At 48.7% G+C, this 24,566-nt stretch overlaps 1 protein-coding gene across 1 annotated transcript; it reads right to left on the bottom strand.

The window, feature by feature from the left end:
• Positions 1-965: 965 nt before the first annotated feature.
• Positions 966-23,703, bottom strand: LOC111859931 (phospholipid phosphatase 3-like). Its single transcript, XM_072711829.1, has 7 exons — positions 23,112-23,703; positions 5,727-5,884; positions 5,171-5,457; positions 5,021-5,078; positions 2,755-2,931; positions 2,466-2,558; positions 966-1,740 (listed from the first exon to the last, which is right to left on the bottom strand). Exons 1-7 carry the CDS (start codon positions 23,257-23,259, stop codon positions 1,654-1,656), a joined length of 1,008 nt encoding a protein of 335 aa, XP_072567930.1. The 5' UTR covers positions 23,260-23,703; the 3' UTR covers positions 966-1,653.
• Between the last annotated feature and the right edge of the window lie 863 nt (positions 23,704-24,566).

Genomic DNA, 24,566 nt, shown 5'->3' with positions numbered 1-24,566 from the left:
TTTACCCATCTGCTCATTTAGCCAGAACTGCTGATTCCTGGTGATTCCTGAGTGCGTAACAGCTAAGTGCAGCATCATAAGTGATTGTTTTTCACCAGTGATGTGCATGTTTGACCACCCTGCTTTGTGTTCCTTCTTCAGGGTCCTTATCGATGTGCCGGCAGAACCGCGTCACTGACGTTTGTAGCCACTGTGATCTGTCTTCAGGCTGCATTTCTCACAGACCTTTAGCTCTCTTTCATCCTTCCTATGATATGTCCCCAGGATCCTTCCTACCAATAACAAAAACAAAAGGATTTGCCTGGAAAAACAACAGAAAACCACAACAGCCAGGTGCTCTCTCTGGCGAAGACCTTTCTCTCATCCAAGATCTGCAGTCCAGTAGGACTGGGAACCAGCACAAATACATTTATCAGTGTTTTATTCGGAGTGGTTAAAAATGTGAAACAGTAATGCAGCTGTGTATCTGTACCAGGGCAATTCTGGTTAAACTCTTGGCTCAGGGGTACAACAGCTTCTCCTGGGAAGTGATCTGGGGACTTACACATCGGTGACTATGTAATGGCACGTGAGTGTTTCAGTTTGCCAGGGAATCCGGCAAAACATCTATTTTTCTTTGCAGGCCGTGCCTGCATTCCTTCAGTGGTGTTGTTTGCTTGTTCCATGGAGTCCGTTCAGGTCGTCACCCCTGGTGAGATTGTGTCACTGGGCAGCCAATGGTGTTCCATTAATGCATCAAAGGCGACAGAGGGGGTGACGGACTGGCAGGGCTCCTAAGGTACAGCCAATGCCTGACCTTATAGTGCTGACCAGCGGACCGTCTAAAAACTCCCATCTCTACTGAAAACATCATCTGTGTCACCTCTGCTCTCAGACCATTTTGCTGTCGGGTCATGACAGTCCCAGAAGATAAACATACAACAGGAAAACAACAGAACTAAAAAGTGCCACCTGACTCTCAGAAGTAAAAAGATTATAATACTTTATTTTGTTACAGATATGATTGAGAACAGTGGTTATTTCCAAATTTCTGGCATTTATACAAGGAAACAAATGAACAATCAGATAATACTATGATAAATACAGCTATCTTCTATCGCTAGCTGGCTCAGTCTAGTCCGCATCTCAACGGCCAAATGCGTGGCACCTGACAAACATACAAACATAATCCGCGTGGCCTTAACATCACGCACGCCTGGCACCCCGGGCCTCGTCTGTTTACATTCATTCCACCTGAATTGGGAGAACCGGAACATTGATGTGGGACACACACATGGATAAATGGTAAATGAAACAGGAAATGTCAGGGCAGCCCACAGCATCCCACTTTGAGCTGAAAGTTCAGGTCAAAGGTCAGGGGGAGGAGACTGCAGCCAGGCTTATGCAGGAGGTGATGCTCAGTGACGGCGTCACCAGCAATGGTTAGCACAAGGTCCCCATGAACATTTCATTAAAGCATGACACGAGGAAATTAGATCTAATTAAAGCAAATTAAAAATGAGTGCTGTTCCTCACTAATCCATCAAAACACAACAGAATTACAAAATGTGTTTTCTCCCCACAGTCTGTGGAAGTGTCCAGACAAAAACACAAAAGAGTAACGCAGCCGTCACTTAGTCCTCATAATGCCCCCCACTGCAGGATCCTCCTACATCATGCACAGCTGCCCCTCTGGACGGATTTCCATGGCACCCGCACTGCTACTTCTGACATCTGTCTGCTGTCTCCTTTCCATTGTGGCTGGGGGTGGGGGGGGGGGGGGGGTGCTGAGAAAAACCCTCTGTGGGATACCAGCATGGTGCAGCACACAGGCACACATACATGCCCAAACATGTGATAATTATATGATCACACAGGCACACCCACAAACACACACATACACAGGACCATATGCACACACATACACATATGCACATGCACACACACATACACAGGCACATATGCACACACATACGCACACGTACACACATGCATACACATACACATATGCACATGCATACACACAGATACATATGCACACACACATACACATAAGCACGCTTACACATACACATACATCTATGCACACACACACATATGCACAAACACACATACGTACACACCCACACATGGATGCACACACACACACACACAAAACCAAAGAAAAGGCAGCTCAGCTTTAGTTGAACATTTACACTCATGATTAGCAGCAGCAGCTAGACCGTCTTCTCAAAAATACTTTTAAATGCTTTTATGTTCAAAACATAAAAATAACGCCTTTAAGATGCTGAATATACATTTGCTTATAACTGTGCACAGGAGAGTCAGATGCAGTGAGGCTTTGCAGCCAAGGCATAGCCGCCCCCCCAAGCCACCACCACCCAACGGCTCTACATGTGCTGAGTAGCAGTCTCAGTCAGGGGCCTCTGCCCCTGGACCCCCATGCCCCCGCCCCCGCCCCCCCTCCTCTCTCCATGCTAGCACACCGTCTGTTGGCTGCTTGGGGAGACGTCCAGGGACACACTGGTGGGCGACAGGCCCGGCTGCGAGCTCTTAAACATGGAGGAGATGTAGAAGGCCTGTGGGACACAGGAGGGCAACAAAGTGGCTGGACGGAAGCGATAACATAAAGTAAGTGATATAACTGCTGGAAATGTACATGGAAATAGTCAGGTAGAAATAACCAGTCAGTTCACGCTTTATATGTAAAGCGTGATCAGTGTGAGAACACCTCAGCCATGAGGTTAAAGAAGCATGACTGCATGTGACACATACCACCCAGCAGGCCGTGAGCGCCCCCTGCAGGAAGCCGGTAAGCACATCGCCGGGGTGGTGCCGATAGTCCGAAATGCGGCTCAGGCCAGTGTACAGGGCCAGCAGCACCAGCAGGAGCTGCAACAAGGGTCTAAGCAGGCGGGCCCCGGACCCTGACAACCGAGCCTGCAGGTAGAACTGGGTGGGAGGGGAGAACAGCATGCAGGTCAGCTGGCAGACAGGTTAACGGTGACCAGAGTGAGCCAGTCCTGCCGGCATGCAGGTCAGCTGGCAGAAAGGTTAACGGTGACCAGAGTGAGCCAGTCCTGCCGGCATGCAGGTCAGCTGGCAGACAGGTTAACGGTAACCAGAGTGAGCAAGTCCTGCAAACTGTCACAGGAGAAAAATAACAAACCATCCAGGATTCTGGCTGTAGTCCTCAATAAAATCCCTACGTACAGAAAGACTACAACTGTGATAATTAAAAATTCAAAACTATGCTTTGTTTGTGCCAAAACATGCAAGGTGCTCTCCCTGCAATAGGATCCAAGTCTCACTGTGAACCTAAGCAGGATAAGAACATGTAAAATTTATGGTGTGTGAGTGTTCGTGCTTGTGTGCCGCTGCCTCGCCCTTTAAGCTCTATAGGATCTGCTCAGGAATGATCCTGTGTGAGCCAAGTGCTACTGGGAACAAGCTGGCTGCGTGCAGTAAACACGGCCGTGGCATTCTGCCACTTCGACCCTTCGCGCCGCTTCGGCCCCTCGCGCCGCTTCGGGCCCTTTGTGCCGCTTCGGGCCCTTTGTGCCGATTCGGGCCCCTTGTGCCGCTTCGGCCCCCTGCGCCGCTTCGGCCCCTTGCGCCGCTTCGGCCCCTCGCGCCGCTTCGGGCCCTTTGTGCCGCTTCGGGCCCTTTGTGCCGATTTGGCCCCTTGTGCCGCTTCGGCCCCCTGCGCCGCTTCGGCCCCTTGCGCCGCTTCGGCCCCTTGCGGCGGGTGAGTAGGGGGCGCGGGCCGTGCGGCTGAGGAGCGGACGGGGAAGGCGGGCCGGGTGAGTAGGGGGCGCGGGCCGTGCGGCCGTGAGCGGACGGGGAAGGCGGGCCGGGTGAGTAGGGGGCGCGGGCCGTGTGGCCGTGAGCGGACGGAAAAGGCGGGCCGGGTGAGTAGGGGGCGCGGGCCGTGCGGCTGAGGAGCGGACGGGGAAGGCGGGCCGGGTGAGTAAGGGGCGCGGGCCATGCGGCCATGAGCGGACGGGGAAGGCGGGCCGGGTGAGTAGGGGGCGCGGGCCGTGCGGCCGTGCGGCCGTGAGCAGACGGAAAAGGCGGGCCGGGTGAGTAGGGGGCGCGGGTCGTGCGGCTGAGGAGCGGACGCTTCGGTGTTTCTTTGGCTACGGGTCACAGTCCCCCTCCCCCCTTCCATCTCACTCGGGTTCAGCTAAATTCTGTTCAATTCATCATGCTGTGAAAGCTGCCTGAGCCTGAGGGCAGCAACAATGAGTGACTGTAAGTAATAAACAATGAGATTATTACTTACAGTCACTCATTGTTATTGTAAACAATGAGATTACAATAACAATGAGTGCAGTAGCAGGAAGACTGTGGAAGCGACTCAGTGACGCCGATTACGTGGCTCAGCACTGCTTGACTGCTTGTTGGGAGCAGGCTGGGACTTGCTGATACGGGATACGCTGCCCGTCACACCGCTGCCTGCTCACCCAACAGCCTGGGATTGCTTTTTACGATGCTGGAGTCATTTCGGGAATGACAGAGTTGAGTCTGGTGGTTTTATTTGAAGTGTGTCACTGTTCCTCCCTCCATTTTTATTTGACAGGTTGTGCCCGTAGAGACCTGTCTTCAGTCGGGACGCATCTGCACTTGTTTCACCCTCAGGTGAGTCTAATTCCCTCTTGCTCCTGCCTGGCCCCCAGAATTGCACCCCCGTCTCAAAGACAATGCACCAGCAGGGAAGCAGGGGGGGTCGGCGCCCCGCCTGAACAGACTCAAACAAAGACAACTCTGTCTGTCCCAAATTCCCTGTCCTCTTTTTATTATTCCATCCTCCTTACATTCCATCACACATTCTTTGCTATTAGAGTACGCTGGCTGGACAGACCAGCCTCACTCTCTGTTCTGTGGCTTTGACAAGCTTCCTTTGAGTGTGTATAAGCACTGAGGTCCCTTCCTGCCAGCCCTGAGCTTTTGGAGATGTGTAAGTCGGTCACATGAGGATCCTGCAGCCTGATCTGCCAAGCTGCACAGGTGCTGCTGTAGGTAGCGATAGGTGACTCACCGCCAGGTAAAGCATGGTGTACATGGCGAAGGAGGCGTGGCCTGAGAAGAAGGACTTCCTGAAAAGTAGGGCAAGTGGTTTCACAGCAGCTCTGCTCAGCCACATGGTCGCACAATCTTCTAGAAATACGACACATATAGAGCAACTGACCTGGCCTCCTCCACCATCGCATGGTCTGGCTGCTTGCAGGTGATGTGGGGGATGTACGTCCCGACGGTACAGTTCAGGGAGGTATATGTGATGTTGCACACCGACAGGAAGTGTGGCCTCAGGCGCCCCACGCACAGCTTGGCCACGTTGGTCATCGATTGGCCGACGCAGCAGCCAAACAGGAAGCTTCCCAGCTCCTTGTACAGCGTAGACACGTAGAGGTTCCTGACAAAAGCACGAGACTTCACGCCGCAGAATCGGACGCGGCAGCACTCACCCAGTGCGATCTAGGAGGGGAGGGGAACAGTGACTCATCAGCATCCTGATGGCCATCTACAACATTCAGCTAATCATCATCATCATCATCTTCATCCGCTTCATCAATACCAGCTTGACCAACATCATAATCATCATCATCATCACCAACACCAACATCCTCATCAATATCAGTATCATCACCATCTTCACCATCTTCACCATCATGATCAGCACTAACATCCACATCATCAGCATACAGCACGCCACAGTGAAGGTCCAGACACCCGTGCCCCCTTACTGTCAGCCCCGTGATGATGATGCCCCCAGCGATGAGAAGCCCGTCTGGAATAGCCTCACTGTCCAGGTACGGATAGGTGATGCTGGAATCCCCACAGAATAACCCTCTCTGGTACGGGGTAACGGCCTTCAGCTCGCAGGCGAAGAAGGGGATGGATGCTACAGACAGACAGACAGGCTCTTTACTGTCATTATTATTATTATTATTATTATTATTGTTATTGTTGTTACAGTACAATAATATACATGTAGTATAATGAGAAAGGACAATCCCTGTTTAGTGGCCTATAGCTTGACCCTATATGGGTATGGGCTTATTGTGACATTGTTTTCTCTTTGTCCTCAAAGTAGCTTAAATGATAAAACTATTTTCTGTTATATTCAGAGATTTGCCTCTGTGTTACTGATCGAGTCTTTGCCATTTTACGGTAGGCCTATAATCAGCTTTATAAGTGTAAATATAAAGGCAGAAGCAGAATAATTTTGCATAATTCCTCTGAAACTGCTGAGAACCAAGAAGTTCAGGGTAAGGCGATCACACATGAGGTCCCCTGTGGTCATGTGACTCTCACTGCAGTGGGTGGGAGAGGTCCCCTGTGGTCATGTGACTCTCACTGCAGTGGGTGGGAGCAGGTTAACAGCAGCGGGAGATGGTGACAAAGGGACTCCCCACCCATGGCACGGCCTGCTCCTTCAGATTCCTGAGGAGGAGCTGCAAGTCATGTCACATCCCAGAGCGAATCGGGGATGGAGGTATGCATGTCTGATGGGGGGGGGGGGGGGGGGGGGCGGGCAGATGAGCACTGAATGCGAGAAAAATACATGGAAGGAGCAGAAAGAGTGCGAGCTCCCCCCGCCAGATGTGCCTCAGACCTTTAGGAAAGACACAGACATGGTGAGACTATTTTGGAGCCGCTCACACTGTCACGACAGTGTTTCCCAGCATTCCCATCATGGCCCCTGTTCACTGGGAGGGAGAGAAAAGCTGTGGGAGTGGGGAAGCAGGCAGTTCTGGAGCTTTAAAGTCTAAGTCAGATCCCAGCCGCCCAAAGTCAGTGAGGGATGGGGCTGGATCTGAGCCTGGTGCCCCCCCCAACCCCCCCCCCCACCCCGCACTGCCCCCCCCTGCCCCGCCTACTACACAACTCACATGGGAGTCGCTGATATTCTAAACAAACACAAGCACTCTGTGTGTCCCTCTCTCTCGCTCTGCTTTTTATACAAACACACACACACACACACACATTTCCATTCATTTCTGTGGGCATAACCCTAATCTCAACAATGACAGCCATAACCCCTACCCAGCCCTAACCATAACTAACCAAACAAGATACAAGACTTTCGGCATATTTAGTTTTGTGATTGCAGTTACAAACATTTATAAATCTTAGTTTCCCATTGTGGGAACTGAAGAACTGAAAAAATGGTTCCCACAAGGTCACAATACCAGGTTTTTATCACGCTGTGCCAACATCTGGTCTGCAGAAAGGCAAATATCAAATGCTGACAGTTATTTATTATAAGGAGGATTGGGGAACCAAATGAAAGGAACGATAGACACAGAGGAATAAACAGAGGAAGTGAGAAATACGGAGGGAGGAGAGAGGAATTAGGAAGAGGGAAACTCAAAAGGTGAAGGCAGCTGTGGGGCTCGGCCCTGTCATGTGACTGCCAGCAGTCAGGCTCGGCCCTGTCATGTGACAGCCAGCAGTGGGGCTGGGCCCTGTCATGTGACAGCCAGCAGTGGGGCTGGACCCTGTCATGTGACAGCCAGCAGTGGGGCTGGGCCCTGTCATGTGACTGCCAGCAGTCAGGCTGGGCCCTGTCATGTGACTGCCAGCCCCCCAGTGAGAAACAGGGCTTCTTTCAAGCTGTCAATGATCATATGTTCCACCTTCAGCCATCTGTCACATTCCGATTTAGAGCATCACAGGCAGGGAAACCCAAGGGCTGGTGTCATGCTTTCTGTCAGGTCCTCCTGTCCCTCTGTCAGGTCACAAAGACACCATCATGATAAATAATCACCTGGAAGTGATTGACCTCCATCAGCAGCATCACCTGGTATGAGAGTCACCCTGAGGAAATCTTCTTGTCTTTGTTTATATGCTGCCATCACGCTCAAGTGGAGAGCTCTGTTTCTCATCCTGCACATACAGAAGTACCTTCACTTATCATGAGCTGAAGTCTCCTTTCACATAGACGTAAATACCAGCCACATGAGTCTTATCCAAGTAGCAAGGCTGGAGGCAACAGGGGTTATTTCCAACATTCCTGCTTGGTGTCCCTGGTAATATCTGCTTTGCATGACTTATCCTCCTGACATGCATGGGTCACAGCTTCAAAATGCGCTCCTGAGATAACATGCACTGGGATAACATGACTGAGATGGAACACAATATCATGAACAGCCTGTAAACGTAGCCAAGGTGCGGCGCTTTGCAACAAACTGCTTGCACATGGTTTAGCGACAAGGCAGGAAGAGGCTGGGAATCCTCACAGAACAATCTGGCAACTGACTGTGAACTGAGCCAAGTGAGTGTGAGAGGGAGGGCGATAGGGGATTACCCAGAACTCCTCTGGAAACCGACCGTGAACCATGCCGAGAGGGACGGAGAAGAAGTGGGTGAAGCGGTGAACTTTTCCAGAGAACACACAGACCCATAAGCAGCTCTGGTACCAATTTACACTTTCAGAACCACAGGCCAAAATGAGCTCACTGTGAGCAAACAACAACCAAATTAAAAAGGCGCAAAAACAGAATCAGGCTTATGGCAGATGGAGACTGATTTGCCTTGTTCTGATTTTTTCTAGGCAGTCTTAACATTTGAATGTAAAAAGGGTGGGAAAAAGAGGGAAAACAAAAGAGAGTGAAGGAGAAGGAGAGGGAGGGAGAGGAAAGGAGAGAGAAAATGCAATGAAAGCAAAGAAGAAGAGGGGAAAATGAGTATGTAAAAGAAGGAGCAAGGGAATAAAGGGAGAAGGAAGGAGGGAGCTAGAAAGAGGGGGGATGTGGGAATGAACAAACGGAGAGTGGCTGAGCGCAGGACTTTCTCTGGAGAAGAAGAGGGAAGCCAGCAGTGAGAAGCTGGTGAAGAATTTGTGGGGTCAGGAGGTACAGCCCAGCGAGACCCGGTGCACTGCCAAAGACCCAGCATATTGCCAGAGATCCGGCGCGCTGCCGGAGCCCCGGTGCACTGCTGGAGTCCCAGTGCACTGCCAGAGTCCCAGTGCACTGCCAGAGCCCTGGCACACTGCTGGATCCTCTGTGCATTGCCAAAGACCTGGAAGCCCTGCACACTGCCAGAGCCCCGCCGCCCTGCTAAAATCTCTGCACAGTGCCAGAGTCCTGGCACACTGCCAGATCCTTGGCACATCATCAGAGAGCTGGACCCCAGCAATGTTCTGCTTTGCACTTGGCACACTCTGGAGACCCCAGTGGCAGCATCCTCCAGTTCCTGAGACCACAGAAGCAGCTAAACCCTTTAAAGGGAACCTGAAACACATAATAGGGGCAGCATGTGGCTCTGTGAGTTAAGCCTCTGTGCCTGTGATCAGAAGGTTGCCAGTTGAAGCCCAGCTTCAGTGCATCTGCAGGTCCTTGAGCAAGGCCCTTAACCCCCAGCTCCCTGGGTGCTGCAACAGGTGGCTGCTCTTCACAGCCAAGTTGGGGGAGGCATAAAGAGAATTCCCCCACAAGTATCAATAAAGTATGTACATATTATTATTAAGTTGGATTGCCACTCTCAATACCCTTATACAATTAACCTTGTCAGTGACACATAAACTAGGCAGGTAGCGTTCTCCCTCCACAAACCCTTAAAATTTATGTTAGGTAGGCATGTATGCCAATGGGACAGTAATGTTTTAAACATTGGTATGAAAGCTGCCCTGCAGGAGAATGAGCCTGGCAGCTAACAATACCCCCCCCCCCAAGGTCGTGGAAGATGGGCGAAGGCCAAGGGGGACCCATGCCACCAGAGCCTGCTGGCAATCTGGCTCTGCCAGCAGTCCCCAGCCCCCAGCCCCCAGCCTCCAGTCCCCAGCCCCCAGCCTCCAGACTCTGTCTCCGGAGAGGAGGGCCTGGCTGTGGGGGTCACTGGAATAGGTGTTCCCTGGCCAGGAGGGCCCTCTGAACCCTCTCTAAGCCGCGCAAGAAGAAGGGTTGGCGACTGAGGGCATCTGTCTCACCAGCTTCCACCAGCAGCTAGCCAGCCAGTGTTTCACTTTTTTGGCACTCAGTTTTCATTACAGTACCCCTGTTCACGTTGCAAACTTTATTTCCCTTTTATGGAAGTAAATCTGTGTCATCACCTCAACCTCGTATTTTTCCATGTGAATTCGGTCCATCGAATTTCCGATGTATATTTCCAATGCATAAATATTCAATGTTAGAATTTCAGTGGTATATAAAATTCAAATTGTAATGACACAGATTTACTTCCATACCCTTTGCTCTGTTTTTTTTGCATTTCATTATTTGGCCTCTTTTTGACACTGTGCGGGTGGGAGGGGCTTTGTGAAGTGGTGGGAGGGGCTTTGTGAACTGGAGGGAGGGGCTTTGTGCAAGTATCTGTTAGTGCTCTTCTGCCGACAGAGAACCTGTTGCGTTCCAGTTTATGAACCTATTGTTGAACAGTTCAGCAAGTTTCCACCAAAATAAAAAAAGATTCAGAACCAAAAGACTGGTTTGCGTTCAAAACCAAGAAATAATTTAAAAAAGAGAACTAATGGTCTTATTCTACCTATAGGCGTGACACAAACATGGAAAGAGTGGTGAAAAATGTACTCAGCTTTCATACTTAAAGTAAAAGTACAGATACAACACCAAAATGTTATACAGTATATACCAAATGTTTTATTCGGTGAGAACAAAAGATTGGTACCAAATTTAATAATGAAGTATAAACATTTCATGGGCTGGAACTTTGAGATGTCTTATAAGTAGTGAGTAACATGACAAAATCCATTGTTGTCTACTACAGAAAATGACTGATCATCCAATGTAATCATCTCATTGTTTCAGTGGTTGTGTTGTTAATTTTTGAGCTGCTAATTTTGAATATTGTTAATTTAATTTTAATTCTTGACCAGCGATATTGGTATGTTAACCAAAAACCCGTGCATTTCTACATTCTGTTTGTTCTATCATCATAAAGACAATACATAATGCTAAATAGTAACAGTACAAATGATTATTATTATACAAGTAATGAAGTGAGAAGTATATTGTTGAGAGAAAATAACAATGTTGATTTTCAGTGGAAATAAAATATGATTCACATTTTACTCCAGATTCTGCAACCATACACTCAAGTGTGTTGTAAGCTTTTTAGAAATAGTTTATTATTATTATTACTGGGTGTGTAATGATGGTCTCATGCTGAATGTATGAGAGTAAAAACTTGCTGGTGTCACTGAAGTGACAGTAAAAGATGCAACAACTTAAAATTCTCAAATGAAATATTATTAATTAAAATAAAATATTATAAATTCAGAAAAGATACAGTCCTTTGTTACTTTACACCTCCAGGGAAATGTAAACACCGCCTACTACACACATCACTGATGACGTTATATAAGGTGCTGGCTGCTGAGAAAAAACTGGTGGAAACATGGGCTGGTTCCTGGTTGGCACCTGGTTCCAAGCTAAACTGGTCCCTGAACCAGAACAGAACCAATTCTTTGTCCATGGAAAAGCACTATGTCACTACATCACATCTGAATCACCTGTTGGATTTGTACCTCACAAATATGCGTACGCACAGTATTTGTACATCATGTTACATTTTCTGGCACTGCCCGTTCTATTCATCCTGCAATTTTAAGGCATATAATATTGTCTATATTAAAAATAAATAAATTAAATAATTAAAACGGCACATCATCAAGCCATTTTGTATGCAAAAATGTATGAAATATAATACAAAACTCATTGATGCCTGAATGCTGTCTTTCTGGCTGCCAGGACCGCAAAGATATTATTAAAAGAGAGTTAACTTTAAATTTAATCGGCCAAGGGAAGGGCTTTAACGCATCATGAAAAAAGAGGACCACTGAAGGGTGATTAATGATGGTCCACCTGTGCAAATCAACTCTGGGAGAATCTCTGTCTCACAGAAAGGGGAAGAGAGAGCATGGCTGGGCGACGGCGCGCACACGGCTGTTTGCCCGACGCCTCAGAGCGGCATGTCTGACTGCTGGCCAGCGACGGGCAGCTTCTTTCACCTGCCGCACCACCCGGCAATGGTGCTCTGAAAGCCAATCAATGTGGCCCTTTGCCAGCTTTGTGAGGGCACAACAAAGAGGCTCGATGCCAGGGTCCTGCACTGGCCCCTCGAGGGGGCAGAATGGCTGGTCGAGGGAAACAAGGAACCGAGTGGACAGGGCTTCTTGGATGGGTGGAGGATGGAGATCACACCACGGCTCCTGCTGGCTGCAGCTGTGCAGGCTTGGGTACCACAGCAGCTATATCCTGAAAGACCGAATAATAAAGCACGTTCATCGTTACACTAATTCAAGTAAATTCAGGCCTCACTCAATGGCACAACAGTTTAGGATATATAGTGAATGCTAGATGAAAGATCCATATTATTTAAGACCCAGTTTAATGATGTCACTTCCTCTGTGACTACTAGTCACAGAGGAACTCAGAACCTTTTACTACTCCTTCATTGAGAGTGTAAATACTAAATAATGTTGCACTTTAGGTCATTGTGTCCTTTGTCCAACTACCCTGTGTGCCTTTAATTGCCCCTCCTGGACAAATAAAGTGTTTTTAATTGAATTGAATTGAATTGAATTGTCAGAACTGACAACTGAGCACAAGTACAGACGCAGTCATTAAAAAAAAAACACGGGGGATTCATTGAATAAATAAGAGAATATAATAGGGTGGGCAGGCAGACGAAGGACAAAGCAGTCAGAGTAACAGGGCAGCTCACTGGGAGAGCAGGTAAGTGCAAAGCAGCCTGTCCAATAAGGTGATCCAGTGAAATCCAAAGCGAAGGTCCACTGTGAAATACAGTAAGAATAACAGGGCAGCTCACTGGGAGAGCAGGTAAGTGCAAAGCAGCCTGTCCAATAAGGTGATCCAGTGAAATCCAAAACGAAAGTCCACTGTAAAATACAGTCAGAATAACAGGGCAGCTCACTGAGAGAACAGGTAAGTGCAAAGCAGCCTGTCCAATAAGGTGATCCAGCGGAATCCAAAGCAAAGGTCCACTGTAAAATACAGTAAGAATAACAGAGCAGCTCACTAGGAGAGCAGGTAAGTGCAAAGCATCCTGTCCAATAAGGTGATCCAGTGAAATCCAAAACGAAGGTCCACTGTAAAATCCGCACAGGAATACTGCCCAGAGAATTCAGAAACGCTAGGAAGAAGGTGAGTCAGCGTTTGTGCAACTAAATTAACCTGCCCTGCTGCTAGTCACAACCCACACAACAAATGCACAGCAAGGTTCTGATACTGTTCTACTGATATGGTAATAGCTGAGTCATGGGAGAGAAAAGAGCTCCCTCAGAGGAGACTTCTGTGGTGTCAGCAGCCACAACATCTTTTTAAAGAGGAGATACTGTGGATAAACCAGGTAAAAAGATGTGAAGGTGTGACGCTGCTTTGGCAACTTAATGAATCCAATGACACACTGGTGCTGTACAGTCTAATCTCTGTCACCCTATGAGCAACGTCGAACCCAGACCTGTAACGAGCAGTGAGGCGGTTAGAGAAAAACCCCAGCAATTAACCGCGCTGTTGGCGTGGCACTAGCGCTACGCTCTACGATAAAAGAGTTATTATTGTATAATTTATTTATTAAAATTAGGTTCCAGTTTGCAGTTCATTCAGTTTGTCATCTTTTTCATGTTCTGTTTAAGCGGAATCCTAAAAGAATTTTAAGGATAAATGGCACCTCAAAGTAAAGAAATAATGAATTATTTTTGAAAATTATGATTTATGAATTATATAGTGATATTTATCGACATTGGCTGATAAAAAAAAATCATTGTGATGAAATATTTTATCATACTGCCCAGCCCAACACCTGAAGCCCTACAATCTCTGCTGTTCTGTTCCATAAGATAAACTCTGTAATCCCTACTCGTGATCTAGGCCACATCCCAAAGCCCTGACCAGGACCTGAGGCCCTGAGATCTCTGCTGTTCTGTTACAAAAGCTAAACTCTGTAATCCATATTCAAGATCTAGACCACATCCCAAAGCCCTGACCAGGACCTGAAGCCCTGAGATCTCTGCTGTTCTGTTCCATAAGATAAACTCTGTAATCCCTACTCGTGATCTAGGCCACATCCCAAAGCCCTGACCACGACCTGAGGCCCTGAGATCTCTGCTGTTCTGTTCCATAAGATAAACTCTGTAATCCCTACTCGTGATCTAGGCCACATCCCAAAGCCCTGACCAGGACCTGAGGCCCTGAGATCTCTGCTGTTCTGTTACAAAAGCTAAACTCTGTAATCCATATTCAAGATCTAGACCACATCCCAAAGCCCTGACCACGACCTGAGGCCCTGAGATCTCTGCTGTTCTGTTACAAAAGCTAAACTCTGTAATCCATATTCAAGATCTAGACCACATCCCAAAGCCCTGACCAGGACCTGAAGCCCTGAGATCTCTGCTGTTCTGCTCCATAAGATAAACTCTGTAATCCCTACTCGTGATCTAGGCCACATCCCAAAGCCCTGACCAGGACCTGAGGCCCTGAGATCTCTGCTGTTCTGTTCCATAAGATAAACTCTGTAATCCATATTCAAAATCTAGACCACATCCCAAAGCCCTGACCAGGACCTGAAGCCCTGAGATCTCTGCTGTTCTGCTCCATAAGATAAACTCTGTAATCCATATTCAAGATCTAGACCACATCCCAAAGCCCTGACCAGGACCTGAAGCCCTGAGATCTCTACTGTTCTGTTCCATAAGATAAACTCTGTAATCCCTACTCGTGATCTAGGCCACATCCCAAAGCCCTGACCAGGACCTGAGGCCCTGAGATCTCTGCTGTTCTGTTACAAAAGCTAAACTCTGTAATCCATATTCAAGATCTAGACCACATCCCAAAGCCCTGACCACGACCTGAAGGCCTGAGATCTCTGCTGTTCTGTTTCATAAGATAAACTCTGTAATCCCTACTCGTGATCTAGGCCACATCCCAAAGCCCTGACCACGACCTGAGGCCCTGAGATCTCTGCTGTTCTGTTCCATAAGATAAACTCCGTAATCCCTACTCGTGATCTAGGCCACATCCCAAATCCCTGACCAGGACCTGAGGCCCTGAGATCTCTGCTGTTCTGTTACAAAAGCTAAACTCTGTAATCCATATTCAAGATCTAGACCACATCCCAAAGCCCTGACCACGACCTGAGGCCCTGAGATCTCTGCTGTTCTGTTACAAAAGCTAAACTCTGTAATCCATATTCAAGATCTAGACCACATCCCAAAGCCCTGACCAGGACCTAAGGCCCTGAGATCTCTGCTGTTCTGTTACAAAAGCTAAACTCTGTAATCCATATTCAAGATCTAGACCACATCCCAAAGCCCTGACCAGGACCTGAAGCCCTGAGATCTCTGCTGTTCTGCTCCATAAGATAAACTCTGTAATCCATATTCAAGATCTAGACCACATCCCAAAGCCCTGACCAGGACCTGAAGCCCTGAGATCTCTACTGTTCTGTTCCATAAGATAAACTCTGTAATCCCTACTCGTGATCTAGGCCACATCCCAAAGCCCTGACCAGGACCTGAGGCCCTGAGATCTCTGCTGTTCTTAGTCCACATCCCAAAGGTTCGGCCAGGACCTTTCCTACATTCCACAGCCCCCAGGCCACGTCCTCACACCATTATGGCACCTAATTGCTCTGTCCAAAGTCTACGCTATGGCTTTCCAGTTCATCACTAACCACCCATAGTGCTTTGCTGTGGACAAGCCCCACAACATCGACTTCATAAATCAAACTTGAGAGTCACCTCATAGCCCCAAACACTTTCCCATTAACACCCAGTCTGAATCTGGGTCATGCGCGTCAGTTTTCCTTTGTCACCTTCCAAAATGCCATGCCATCACCCAACAGCAGCACACAGCCGCTCTCTGCCTGGAGGCGGTTCTCTGCCTGGAGGCGGTTCTCTGCCTGGAGGCGGTTCTCTGCATGGAGGCGGCTCTCTGCCTGGAGGCGGCTCTCTGCCTGGAGGCCTCTCTCTGCCTGGAGGCCTCTCTCTGCCTGGAGGCGGCTCTCTGCCTGGAGGCCTCTCTCTGCATGGAGGCGGCTCTCTGCCTGGAGGCCTCTCTCTGCCTGGAGGCGGCTCTCTGCCTGGAGGCGGCTCTCTGCATGGAGGCGGCTCTCTGCCTGGAGGCGGCTCTCTGCATGGAGGCCGCTCTCTGCCTGGAGGCCTCTCTCTGCCTGGAGGCGGCTCTCTGCATGGAGGCGGCTCTCTGCATGGAGGCCGCTCTCTGCCTGGAGGCGGCTCTCTGCATGGAGGCGGCTCTCTGCATGGAGGCCTCTCTCTGCATGGAGGCGGCTCTCTGCATGGAGGCGGCTCTCTGCCTGGAGGCGGCTCTCTGCATGGAGGCGGCTCTCTGCATGGAGGCCGCTCTCTGCCTGGAGGCGGCTCTCTGCCTGGAGGCGGCTCTCTGCCTGGAGGCCTCTCTCTGCCTGGAGGCGGCTCTCTGCATGGAGGCGGCTCTCTGCATGGAGGCGGCTCTCTGCCTGGAGGCCTCTCTCTGCCTGGAGGCGGCTCTCTGCCTGGAGGCGGCTCTCTGCATGGAGGCGGCTCTCTGCATGGAGGCCGCTCTCTGCCTGGAGGCCTCTCTCTGCCTGGAGGCGGCTCTCTGCATGGAGGCGGCTCTCTGCATGGAGGCCGCTCTCTGCCTGGAGGCGGCTCTCTGCATGGAGGCGGCTCTCTGCATGGAGGCCTCTCTCTGCCTGGAGGCCTCTCTCTGCCTGGAGGCCGCTCTCTGCCTGGAGGCGGCTCTCTGCCTGGAGGCGGCTCTCTGCTTGGAGGCGGCTCTCTGCATGGAGGCCGCTCTCTGCCTGGAGGCGGCTCTCTGCATGGAGGCGGCTCTCTGCATGGAGGCGGCTCTCTGCATGGAGGCCTCTCTCTGCCTGGAGGCCTCTCTCTGCCTGGAGGCGGCTCTCTGCCTGGAGGCGGCTCTCTGCTTGGAGGCGGCTCTCTGCCTGGAGGCGGCTCTCTGCATGGAGGCCTCTCTCTGCATGGAGGCGGCTCTCTGCCTTGTGAGGGCAAGACAAACAGCCTCCAGGTAAATCAATGGCTATATTCAAATTCAGGGGCTGCTTCCTTCGAAGTACGTGGTCTATGAAGGTGTAGCCTTTATAGGCTGCGTTCTTCGAAGGTCAAACATAAAGTGTTGTCAAATGGGGCAGTCTGGTCTACGGATAATTTCCTATTTTTGTCACCAGCTGTTCCCATCCTAAACCTTAAATTAAAAGCCACATTGATCATACAGCGTGTATTTTACAGAGCATCTACAATCCCCTATAAATTAAATGTGTCACCGTGACTCATGACTCTGGAGAGAAATGTCTGTACAGTGACTCTCAAAATTCTCATTATTCTTTCCAGTTTGTTGACTGGCCCACTTTCACTCTGTGCATATGCGACTGTAGTCCTTTATGTTTAAGAGATTCTAATGCCCCTAATGGCTCCATTGTCATTTTCGCCATGTTTTTTTACACCTTGTAAAAAAATCTACTAAAATGCAGCTTGACAGCCTTGACAATCAGACGACTCCCGGAATCCTTTGCAGGACCCCTATGCCCTGTCAGTCTGATGAGAGCTTTACGCAGCAGCACATGTGGAATAGTGACAAAGCCAGACAAACAGAGCAACAAACACATGACCTTATTAGCAAGTTGCCTCTGTGTCACCATTTAGTGACTTTCTTTGTCTGAAAATGCTATTAATTAATTGCATGTACAAATACTGGTGTCTCTGTTTCCTTGACTAGGATAAAAAGAAAAATTGATGAACAGAAATATTAATATCTTGATGAGAAACACAGTAACATTCCCACAAAGGAAATGACTCCTAAAAAAGGTGTTTTGGAGGTTTCCGCTCAAACAAAATGGCATCCTAAAAGATCGTATCCTCTCTGCTGGGGCCTCCCATTCCGGGAAGCACCACCCTATTTGTAAGTGGATGTGTTGGGTAATTAGAGGTAACCGTGAATGGTACAGAGATCATTAACGTTTTCTTTCACACCATCGCTTATGCTGGGCATTTCTGAGCACTTAGCACTTCTCCAGCCTTGATACCCCCGCGTACAAACACAGAAGCTGGAGGCTCATGGAGAAACGCATATGTACACAGAGGGCGGGGGCTCCCAATCGTCAGAAGCACATGGCACTTTCTCAGCGACTGTCAATGGTCCCTCTGCTCACAGCCTTAGGTGCTGGCTGCTGTTATCCAGGACTAAGGTGGCGATTAGGCACCGAGCTCTGCTCCCCTCATGCATGTGTTTACAACTCTGGCTCTGGGAGTTGGGACTAGGCCTCTGAGACAGTGGGAGACAGCGGGAGACAGCGGGAGACAGCTGAAGACTGCAAGAAACAGCGTGAGGCAGCGAGAGACAGTGAGAGACAGCAGGAGACAGTGAGAGACAGCGGGAGACAGCGAGAGACAGCGGGAGACAGCGGGACATAGCGAGAGACAGCGGGAGACAGCGAGAGACAGCGGGAGACAGCGGGAGACAGCAAGAAACAGCGTGAGGCAGCGAGAGACAGCGGGAGACAGCGGGAGGCAGCGAGAGGCAGCGGGAGACAGCGGGAGACAGCGAGAGACAGCGCGAGACAGCGGGAGGCAGTGAGAGGCAGCGGGAGACAGCGAGAGACAGCGAGAGGCAGCAGGAGACAGCGAGAGACAGGGGGAGACAGCGGGAGACAGCGAGAGACAGCGGGAGACAGCGAGAGACAGCAGGAGACAGCGAGAGACAGCGGGAGACAGCGGGAGCCGCCAGCCTGGCCTGCCAACATGCTCCAAGCTCTCGCCTCGGGTTTTGGTCATGGTCACGACCTCAGACTCACTAATTTGAGGTTACGGTCATGGTTTTCTCAGGTTGACCCTTGAGGGGATGGGTGTCGGGCTAAAAAACAGCAATGGGCTGCATATGGCTATTGGCAAGCTGCTTCTTCCTTTAATGGAAGGGCCCAGATCATGTGACATCATCGCGGTCCCTCGAAAGGCGTCGACATCCCACAGCCCACAACAACAAAAGAATGACATGGTGCCTTAAGAGAGTCCCCATTCAGGGCTCCCACGCACAGAGCGGACAGATGCAAGCTGAAAGAAGCTTCTGGAAAGTCTTCCTTGAGGACCTTGGGTGGGGCCATCTTTCCCAGAGATGCCAGGCACTGATGTCAGCCTAGCCACCAAGCAGGCCCGCACCCCAGGCCCCTCGAGCTTGGCAAAGGGAATAATTACAGCCAGGGAGCTGAGCCCACATGCATTTTTAATTAGGCTGCATTATGACATCACCGCTCCACCAGAGCATTACATCATCCCCACTTGTAAGTGTGCCTGTGCTTGAATCGTGGGGCTGACCGTCACGGGGACTACACACTGCTGGAGGCTGGCTTGGCACATGAATTACTGTCTGGTATATCATGCCGATTCCACTGATCAAATCCCTGCTCTGGGTTTGGCTGTTTTCTGCATCTCTTTGAAGCCCGACTCTGTTTCTCTGACACTGCAGGTCACATGGTGCCGTACGGAATGGCAGCAGCCAATGGGAGGAAGGCAAGATAACACCGGTAGCCTGGCAACTGCAGTTACCTGACAGATCAGTAATGTGCTATGGAAAGGGCAGCCTGGCCAGTTTCTCCCCCCACCACCAGTAACATCATTTTCATAACAAAGTGCCTGTTTATTCCAATCACTTTTTGGACAGCTAAGATAAATAGTATTAACTGCAAATACATATATTCTGAGGTCTGTATTATTTTGATGGTTTTGATTGGGCGTTCACACTGTCACTCAGCCAGGGGCCACTCCCTCCCTGCATCATACACAACTCTGCTTCTTGCGATTGGCTTTTACGGTGCTGTTACTCCTTCACTGCCTGCTATAATGTCCCAGCTGTGACTATCAGTGTGAGCGCCCCCCTCAGGCTCGGCAGCTGCGACACAGGTGGCCTTCGCCCCCATGCCACAGAAGGTGGGAAGTACCAGCACCAAATGGCAGGAGAACACCAGCACTGAGCCTGCAACTATAAACTAGTCACGTCACCGGGGCCTAAACCTCATGCAAGCTGGTACAATGAAGGATTAGACATAAAGCAGAGAGGAGAAAAGCACATAAAGCTGCACCCCAGGTAAGGTGGGCGCTGTGTGACTCAGCAGAACAGCCCATTGTGCCTGTGATCAGAAGGTTGCTGGTTCAAATCCCGTCCTTGGCAGAATAGCTCCATCTTGACACCCCCAAAATGCTGCAGGGGTACAAGATAAATGGCTGACCCAAAGCTTCTCTCTCACCTCTTTATGTGTGTAAGCCTTAAAAAGAGAGAGCATGATGGGATGTGTGAAAAAAACACATCCCGATGTACTTGTGCAAATAAAGCTTCACATCATATTACAGCAAAACTTAACTGTAAACCAGTGTAGAGTAACATGGCTGCTTGAGCTTTGGTCTCATTTTAACACTCAAAGTCATATTCCTCTGTAGCTGTGATGTGTCTGATCACTCACTGCTTGCTTAGGAAAAGGCGGCCCCCATCAGCCTGGAAGGACAGGAGCCTTAAACGCTGGCAGCAGGCCAGAGCGCATCCCTGCCGCTGTGGCGTGAGATGCACTCTCCGGCTCTCCGGGCACGGCCCGTTGGGTCTGCATTCACTGGAATAAAGGGCCATGTCAGCTGGCGGAGTGGCTGCACTCCTCCCATGTCAAAGTGCACTGTGTCAAACCTGTCCACTGTAACATACATACCAGTGGAAATTCTCTCCCTAAAAATTTAACTTAAATTGCACCCCAAAGCATGTTTAAGTATTTTAAATGTAGAACACCCTCCAACCCTTTTTGCTTTAAATCAGCCGGGCACTGGACTTTCAGAGAAACACAAAGGTCTGCTCTCTTATTTTCAAAGGCTTATTGAACTGCATCATGCTACTTCATCGGCAGATTGTTGTTTATACGCAAATACAGTGAGATTCAATGGGGGAAAAGAACATGGAAGACAAAGTGCAGTTCGATTTGTAAACAGCTGGATAAGGGGAGTATTTATAGACGTCGCAAATCCCCCAGACTCTCCTTTCCTTGAGAACCACGGTCGTCCTGGAAACCGAATGAATTCCTTGGGACACTGCAAGGCAGCTGGTGTGCATTAATTCACAACATGCAGCCAGCCTGTGTGAACTGTGCACAGCCCTTTGAAATACCCCTTCCCCCATGTAAAGTGCTTAAGTGAACAAACATTAAAGTGGAATTCAAATTGTGCAACTCCACGGCGAGAGACAAATGACAAATAAGTTATGGCTTGAATCTTTGGGGAATTACTACCTTAGTTACGATCCTGAGATATGACATTTGTGAATTAAATTAAGAACATATATCCATCCAGAAATCCATTGATCCATCCATTTTCTGTAACCACTTATTTTATATAGGGTTGCAGGTGTCCAGATGCATGGAATAATCCAGGATGGGGAACCAACCCATGGCAGGGCACACTCACACACCATTCACTCACACTCACACACCATTCACTCACACACTATTCACTCACACACCATTCACTCACACACCATTCACTCACACACTATTCACTCACACTCACACACCATTCACTCACACTCACACTCACACACCATTCACTCACACAGCAGTCACTCACACACCATTCACTTACAGACCATTCACTCACACACTATTCACTCACACTCACACACCATTCTCACACCTCATTCACTCACACACTATTCAATCACACACTATTCACTCACACACCATTCACTTACACACCATTCACTCACACACTATTCACTCACACACTATTCACTCACACTCACACACCATTCTCACACCTCATTCACTCACACACCATTCACTCACACTATTCACTCACACACCATTCTCACACCTCATTCACTCACACACTATTCAATCACACACTATTCACTCACACACCATTCACTTACACACCATTCACTCACACACTATTCACTCACACACTATTCACTCACACTCACACACCATTCTCACACCTCATTCACTCACACACCATTCACTCACACTATTCACTCACACACCATTCTCACACCTCATTCACTCACACACTATTCACTCACACTCACACACCATTCACTCACACTAACACATCATTCACTCACACATGCACACCTATGGGCAATTTGGTATCTCCAATTAGCCTCAGCATGTTTTTGGACTGTGGGGGAAATCGGAGAACCCAGTGGAAACCCCACGACGACATGGGGAGAACCTGCAAACTCCACACACATGGAACCATGGCGGAAACTCAAACCCTGAGGTGTGAGGCGACGGTGCTTCTCCCTGCACCATCGTGCCGTCCACAGATTACTCACATCACCAATATTGTCATTCAGAAAGGAAGCTGCCATTTTTTGCCGTCCAAATGTATTGTTCCCAGTGCAAGGTTTCACATGTTTTAATTAAAACCGGTTATAATAATATGCTCAGCATATAATGTGACCTCTTTACAAACTTTTGCTCAGAACTGCTCTTCATTAAAGCCACACAATGAGACTAGAGACCGTCTATGATGTCATCCCACCAATAAGTTAAATCGGTTATATGCAAATTCTTCACCTGCAGAAATTGTATATCCACGTGGTACTCAGCTGTCATGGGTCATACAGACTTGGCAGGTGGACTGAGGTGATCTGAGTAATCTGTAAGCTACTCAGTTCACATGGAAAATGATTCACCTCCTTCAACTACAAGACAACTGTATGGACATATGCTCTAAAGACACTGCTTTCTTTGAGTAACAGCCAGATATTTCCGTGCTCCACGTGGATCACCTATTTTTTTATGGATAACTCCGTGAAGACAGTGAGTTTTTCAAAGACACGTCAACAGTTAAGCTGTTTCCTGATTTCTTTATGAGAATAACCCGTATCTCTGTTATTTGCTTTATTTAGATAACTATTACAAAAGTTTGGTGAATAGCTAAGTTAATTATTCATGTCTGGTTTTGGGGTGTAAGTGAAACAACAAGCTGGAATATGGGCTAATTTATCAGACATCCCAACCTTTGACTTTCAAATCCTCCATTTGTCCAGTAGACATTTTTATTAGAGTATTTAAAGTCGGATATGTTTGTGATCTGAAACATACACGGCACTTTAGTTAATAAACGGAGAGTATTATCGCTGCAGAGGGTTATTTACCTACGAGCAGGCAGATGACATCCAGTCCCACCAGCATCCTTCGCTTTGGGAGAGCTCCTCCAGCGAACACCGATTCCTTTCCCTCGGCGTCCCGGGGCAGCCTCTCGGGGGAGGTCAGGGTGTACTTCTCATGCATGGCTCCCAGCATTCGGAAGAGAAACGGCGGAACGCTTGAGGAAGCGCAGCTCCGTTTCGTGGTGCTGGAGGTGTGGTGATGCGGAGGTCGGGGCTGGGGCACCGCCGGAGCGCACCGTCCTCACTGGCAGATGCCCGGCACTTTGGAGAAGCGCTGCGGCTGCGCTCCTTCCCCGGACATGTCGCTCTCACGCCCTTTAAAGCACTTTAGCACTCATGTGCCCTTCACAAACAGGCAAGCGCTTCTCAGGCTCACACGCTGCCTTCTTTTCAACCCCACCCCTCGGGTCTAATTAAATTCAATTTTCTGCTTCATTGTGGCGCCGCGGCGATGTTCCCGGCAGTATTTCTCCACCCAGACGTTCGCGCGAACCTGAAAACCTGCTGCTGTTTTACAGGGGCGAGCGCGGAACGCCGAAGTTGCTGCTTGACATGTGTGTTTATATAGAGGCGACTGCACAGCGAGTCTAAGTAATGACAAGGCTGACCCAGCTAACAGGGATCGCTCCCAGAACGTTATTTCCATCTTTTACATTTTAACAAAGATCCTGCCAATGTCAACATAAGAACATTATTACCTGATCTATTTAACGCAGTTAAAGTTAAAAAATATTCTTATGTAATAAAACATTTTACTAAAGCGCTGTATGCTACTTGTGTTGTGCTTGTGTTGACATTGTACTTGGGTGGATTTTAACGACGTACCGATTTTAATGATGTCTTAATGTTACATAATTGGTAATGTTATCGACCACATCCAGGAGGTCTCATCTTCGTAGTGGTTACTTATAAACTTCTACTGATACATCTTGTGGAGCATCGAGGAGTATTGAGAGTATCAACGTTGAAATGTTACGATTTCCAGAAAGCGTGCTTTATGCACTAATGCATTAATATAGAATACTAACAATAACACAATGCAGATTTAAATCAGTATCGCAAAAACTGCCGCTGTCGCAAGAAAATAGGTAGACTTATATTTGTATATAAATGTGAGTTAATCCTTCTACTGGAGTCCGTGACCTTTGTCCTACACGCTGCTGAATGTGCACTTTCAAATTGTCTAAATATTCCGTATGGGAATAACTTTCGAGTAAATAGCGTCCCCTGCTGGAATCGCATCACTAAACTTAACAAAGCTTTTCCGCGCACAGGCATTTTGGACTCTCAGCAGAGGCAAAGCAATAGCCCTAATAACATAAATACCACAATATTTTCACTACACTCTAAATATTAATGTTAATTAACAACACACTTTAACAACATAACTACTTCATCAAACGTTATACATTTTAACACCATATTTTAATGAAAATAACC

The sequence above is a fragment of the Paramormyrops kingsleyae genome, chromosome 5 (assembly GCF_048594095.1).
Source record: "Paramormyrops kingsleyae isolate MSU_618 chromosome 5, PKINGS_0.4, whole genome shotgun sequence".
NCBI lineage: Eukaryota > Metazoa > Chordata > Actinopteri > Osteoglossiformes > Mormyridae > Paramormyrops > Paramormyrops kingsleyae.
Note: the sequence above shows the minus strand (reverse complement) of the source record. Positions and strands in the feature narration are given on the sequence as shown.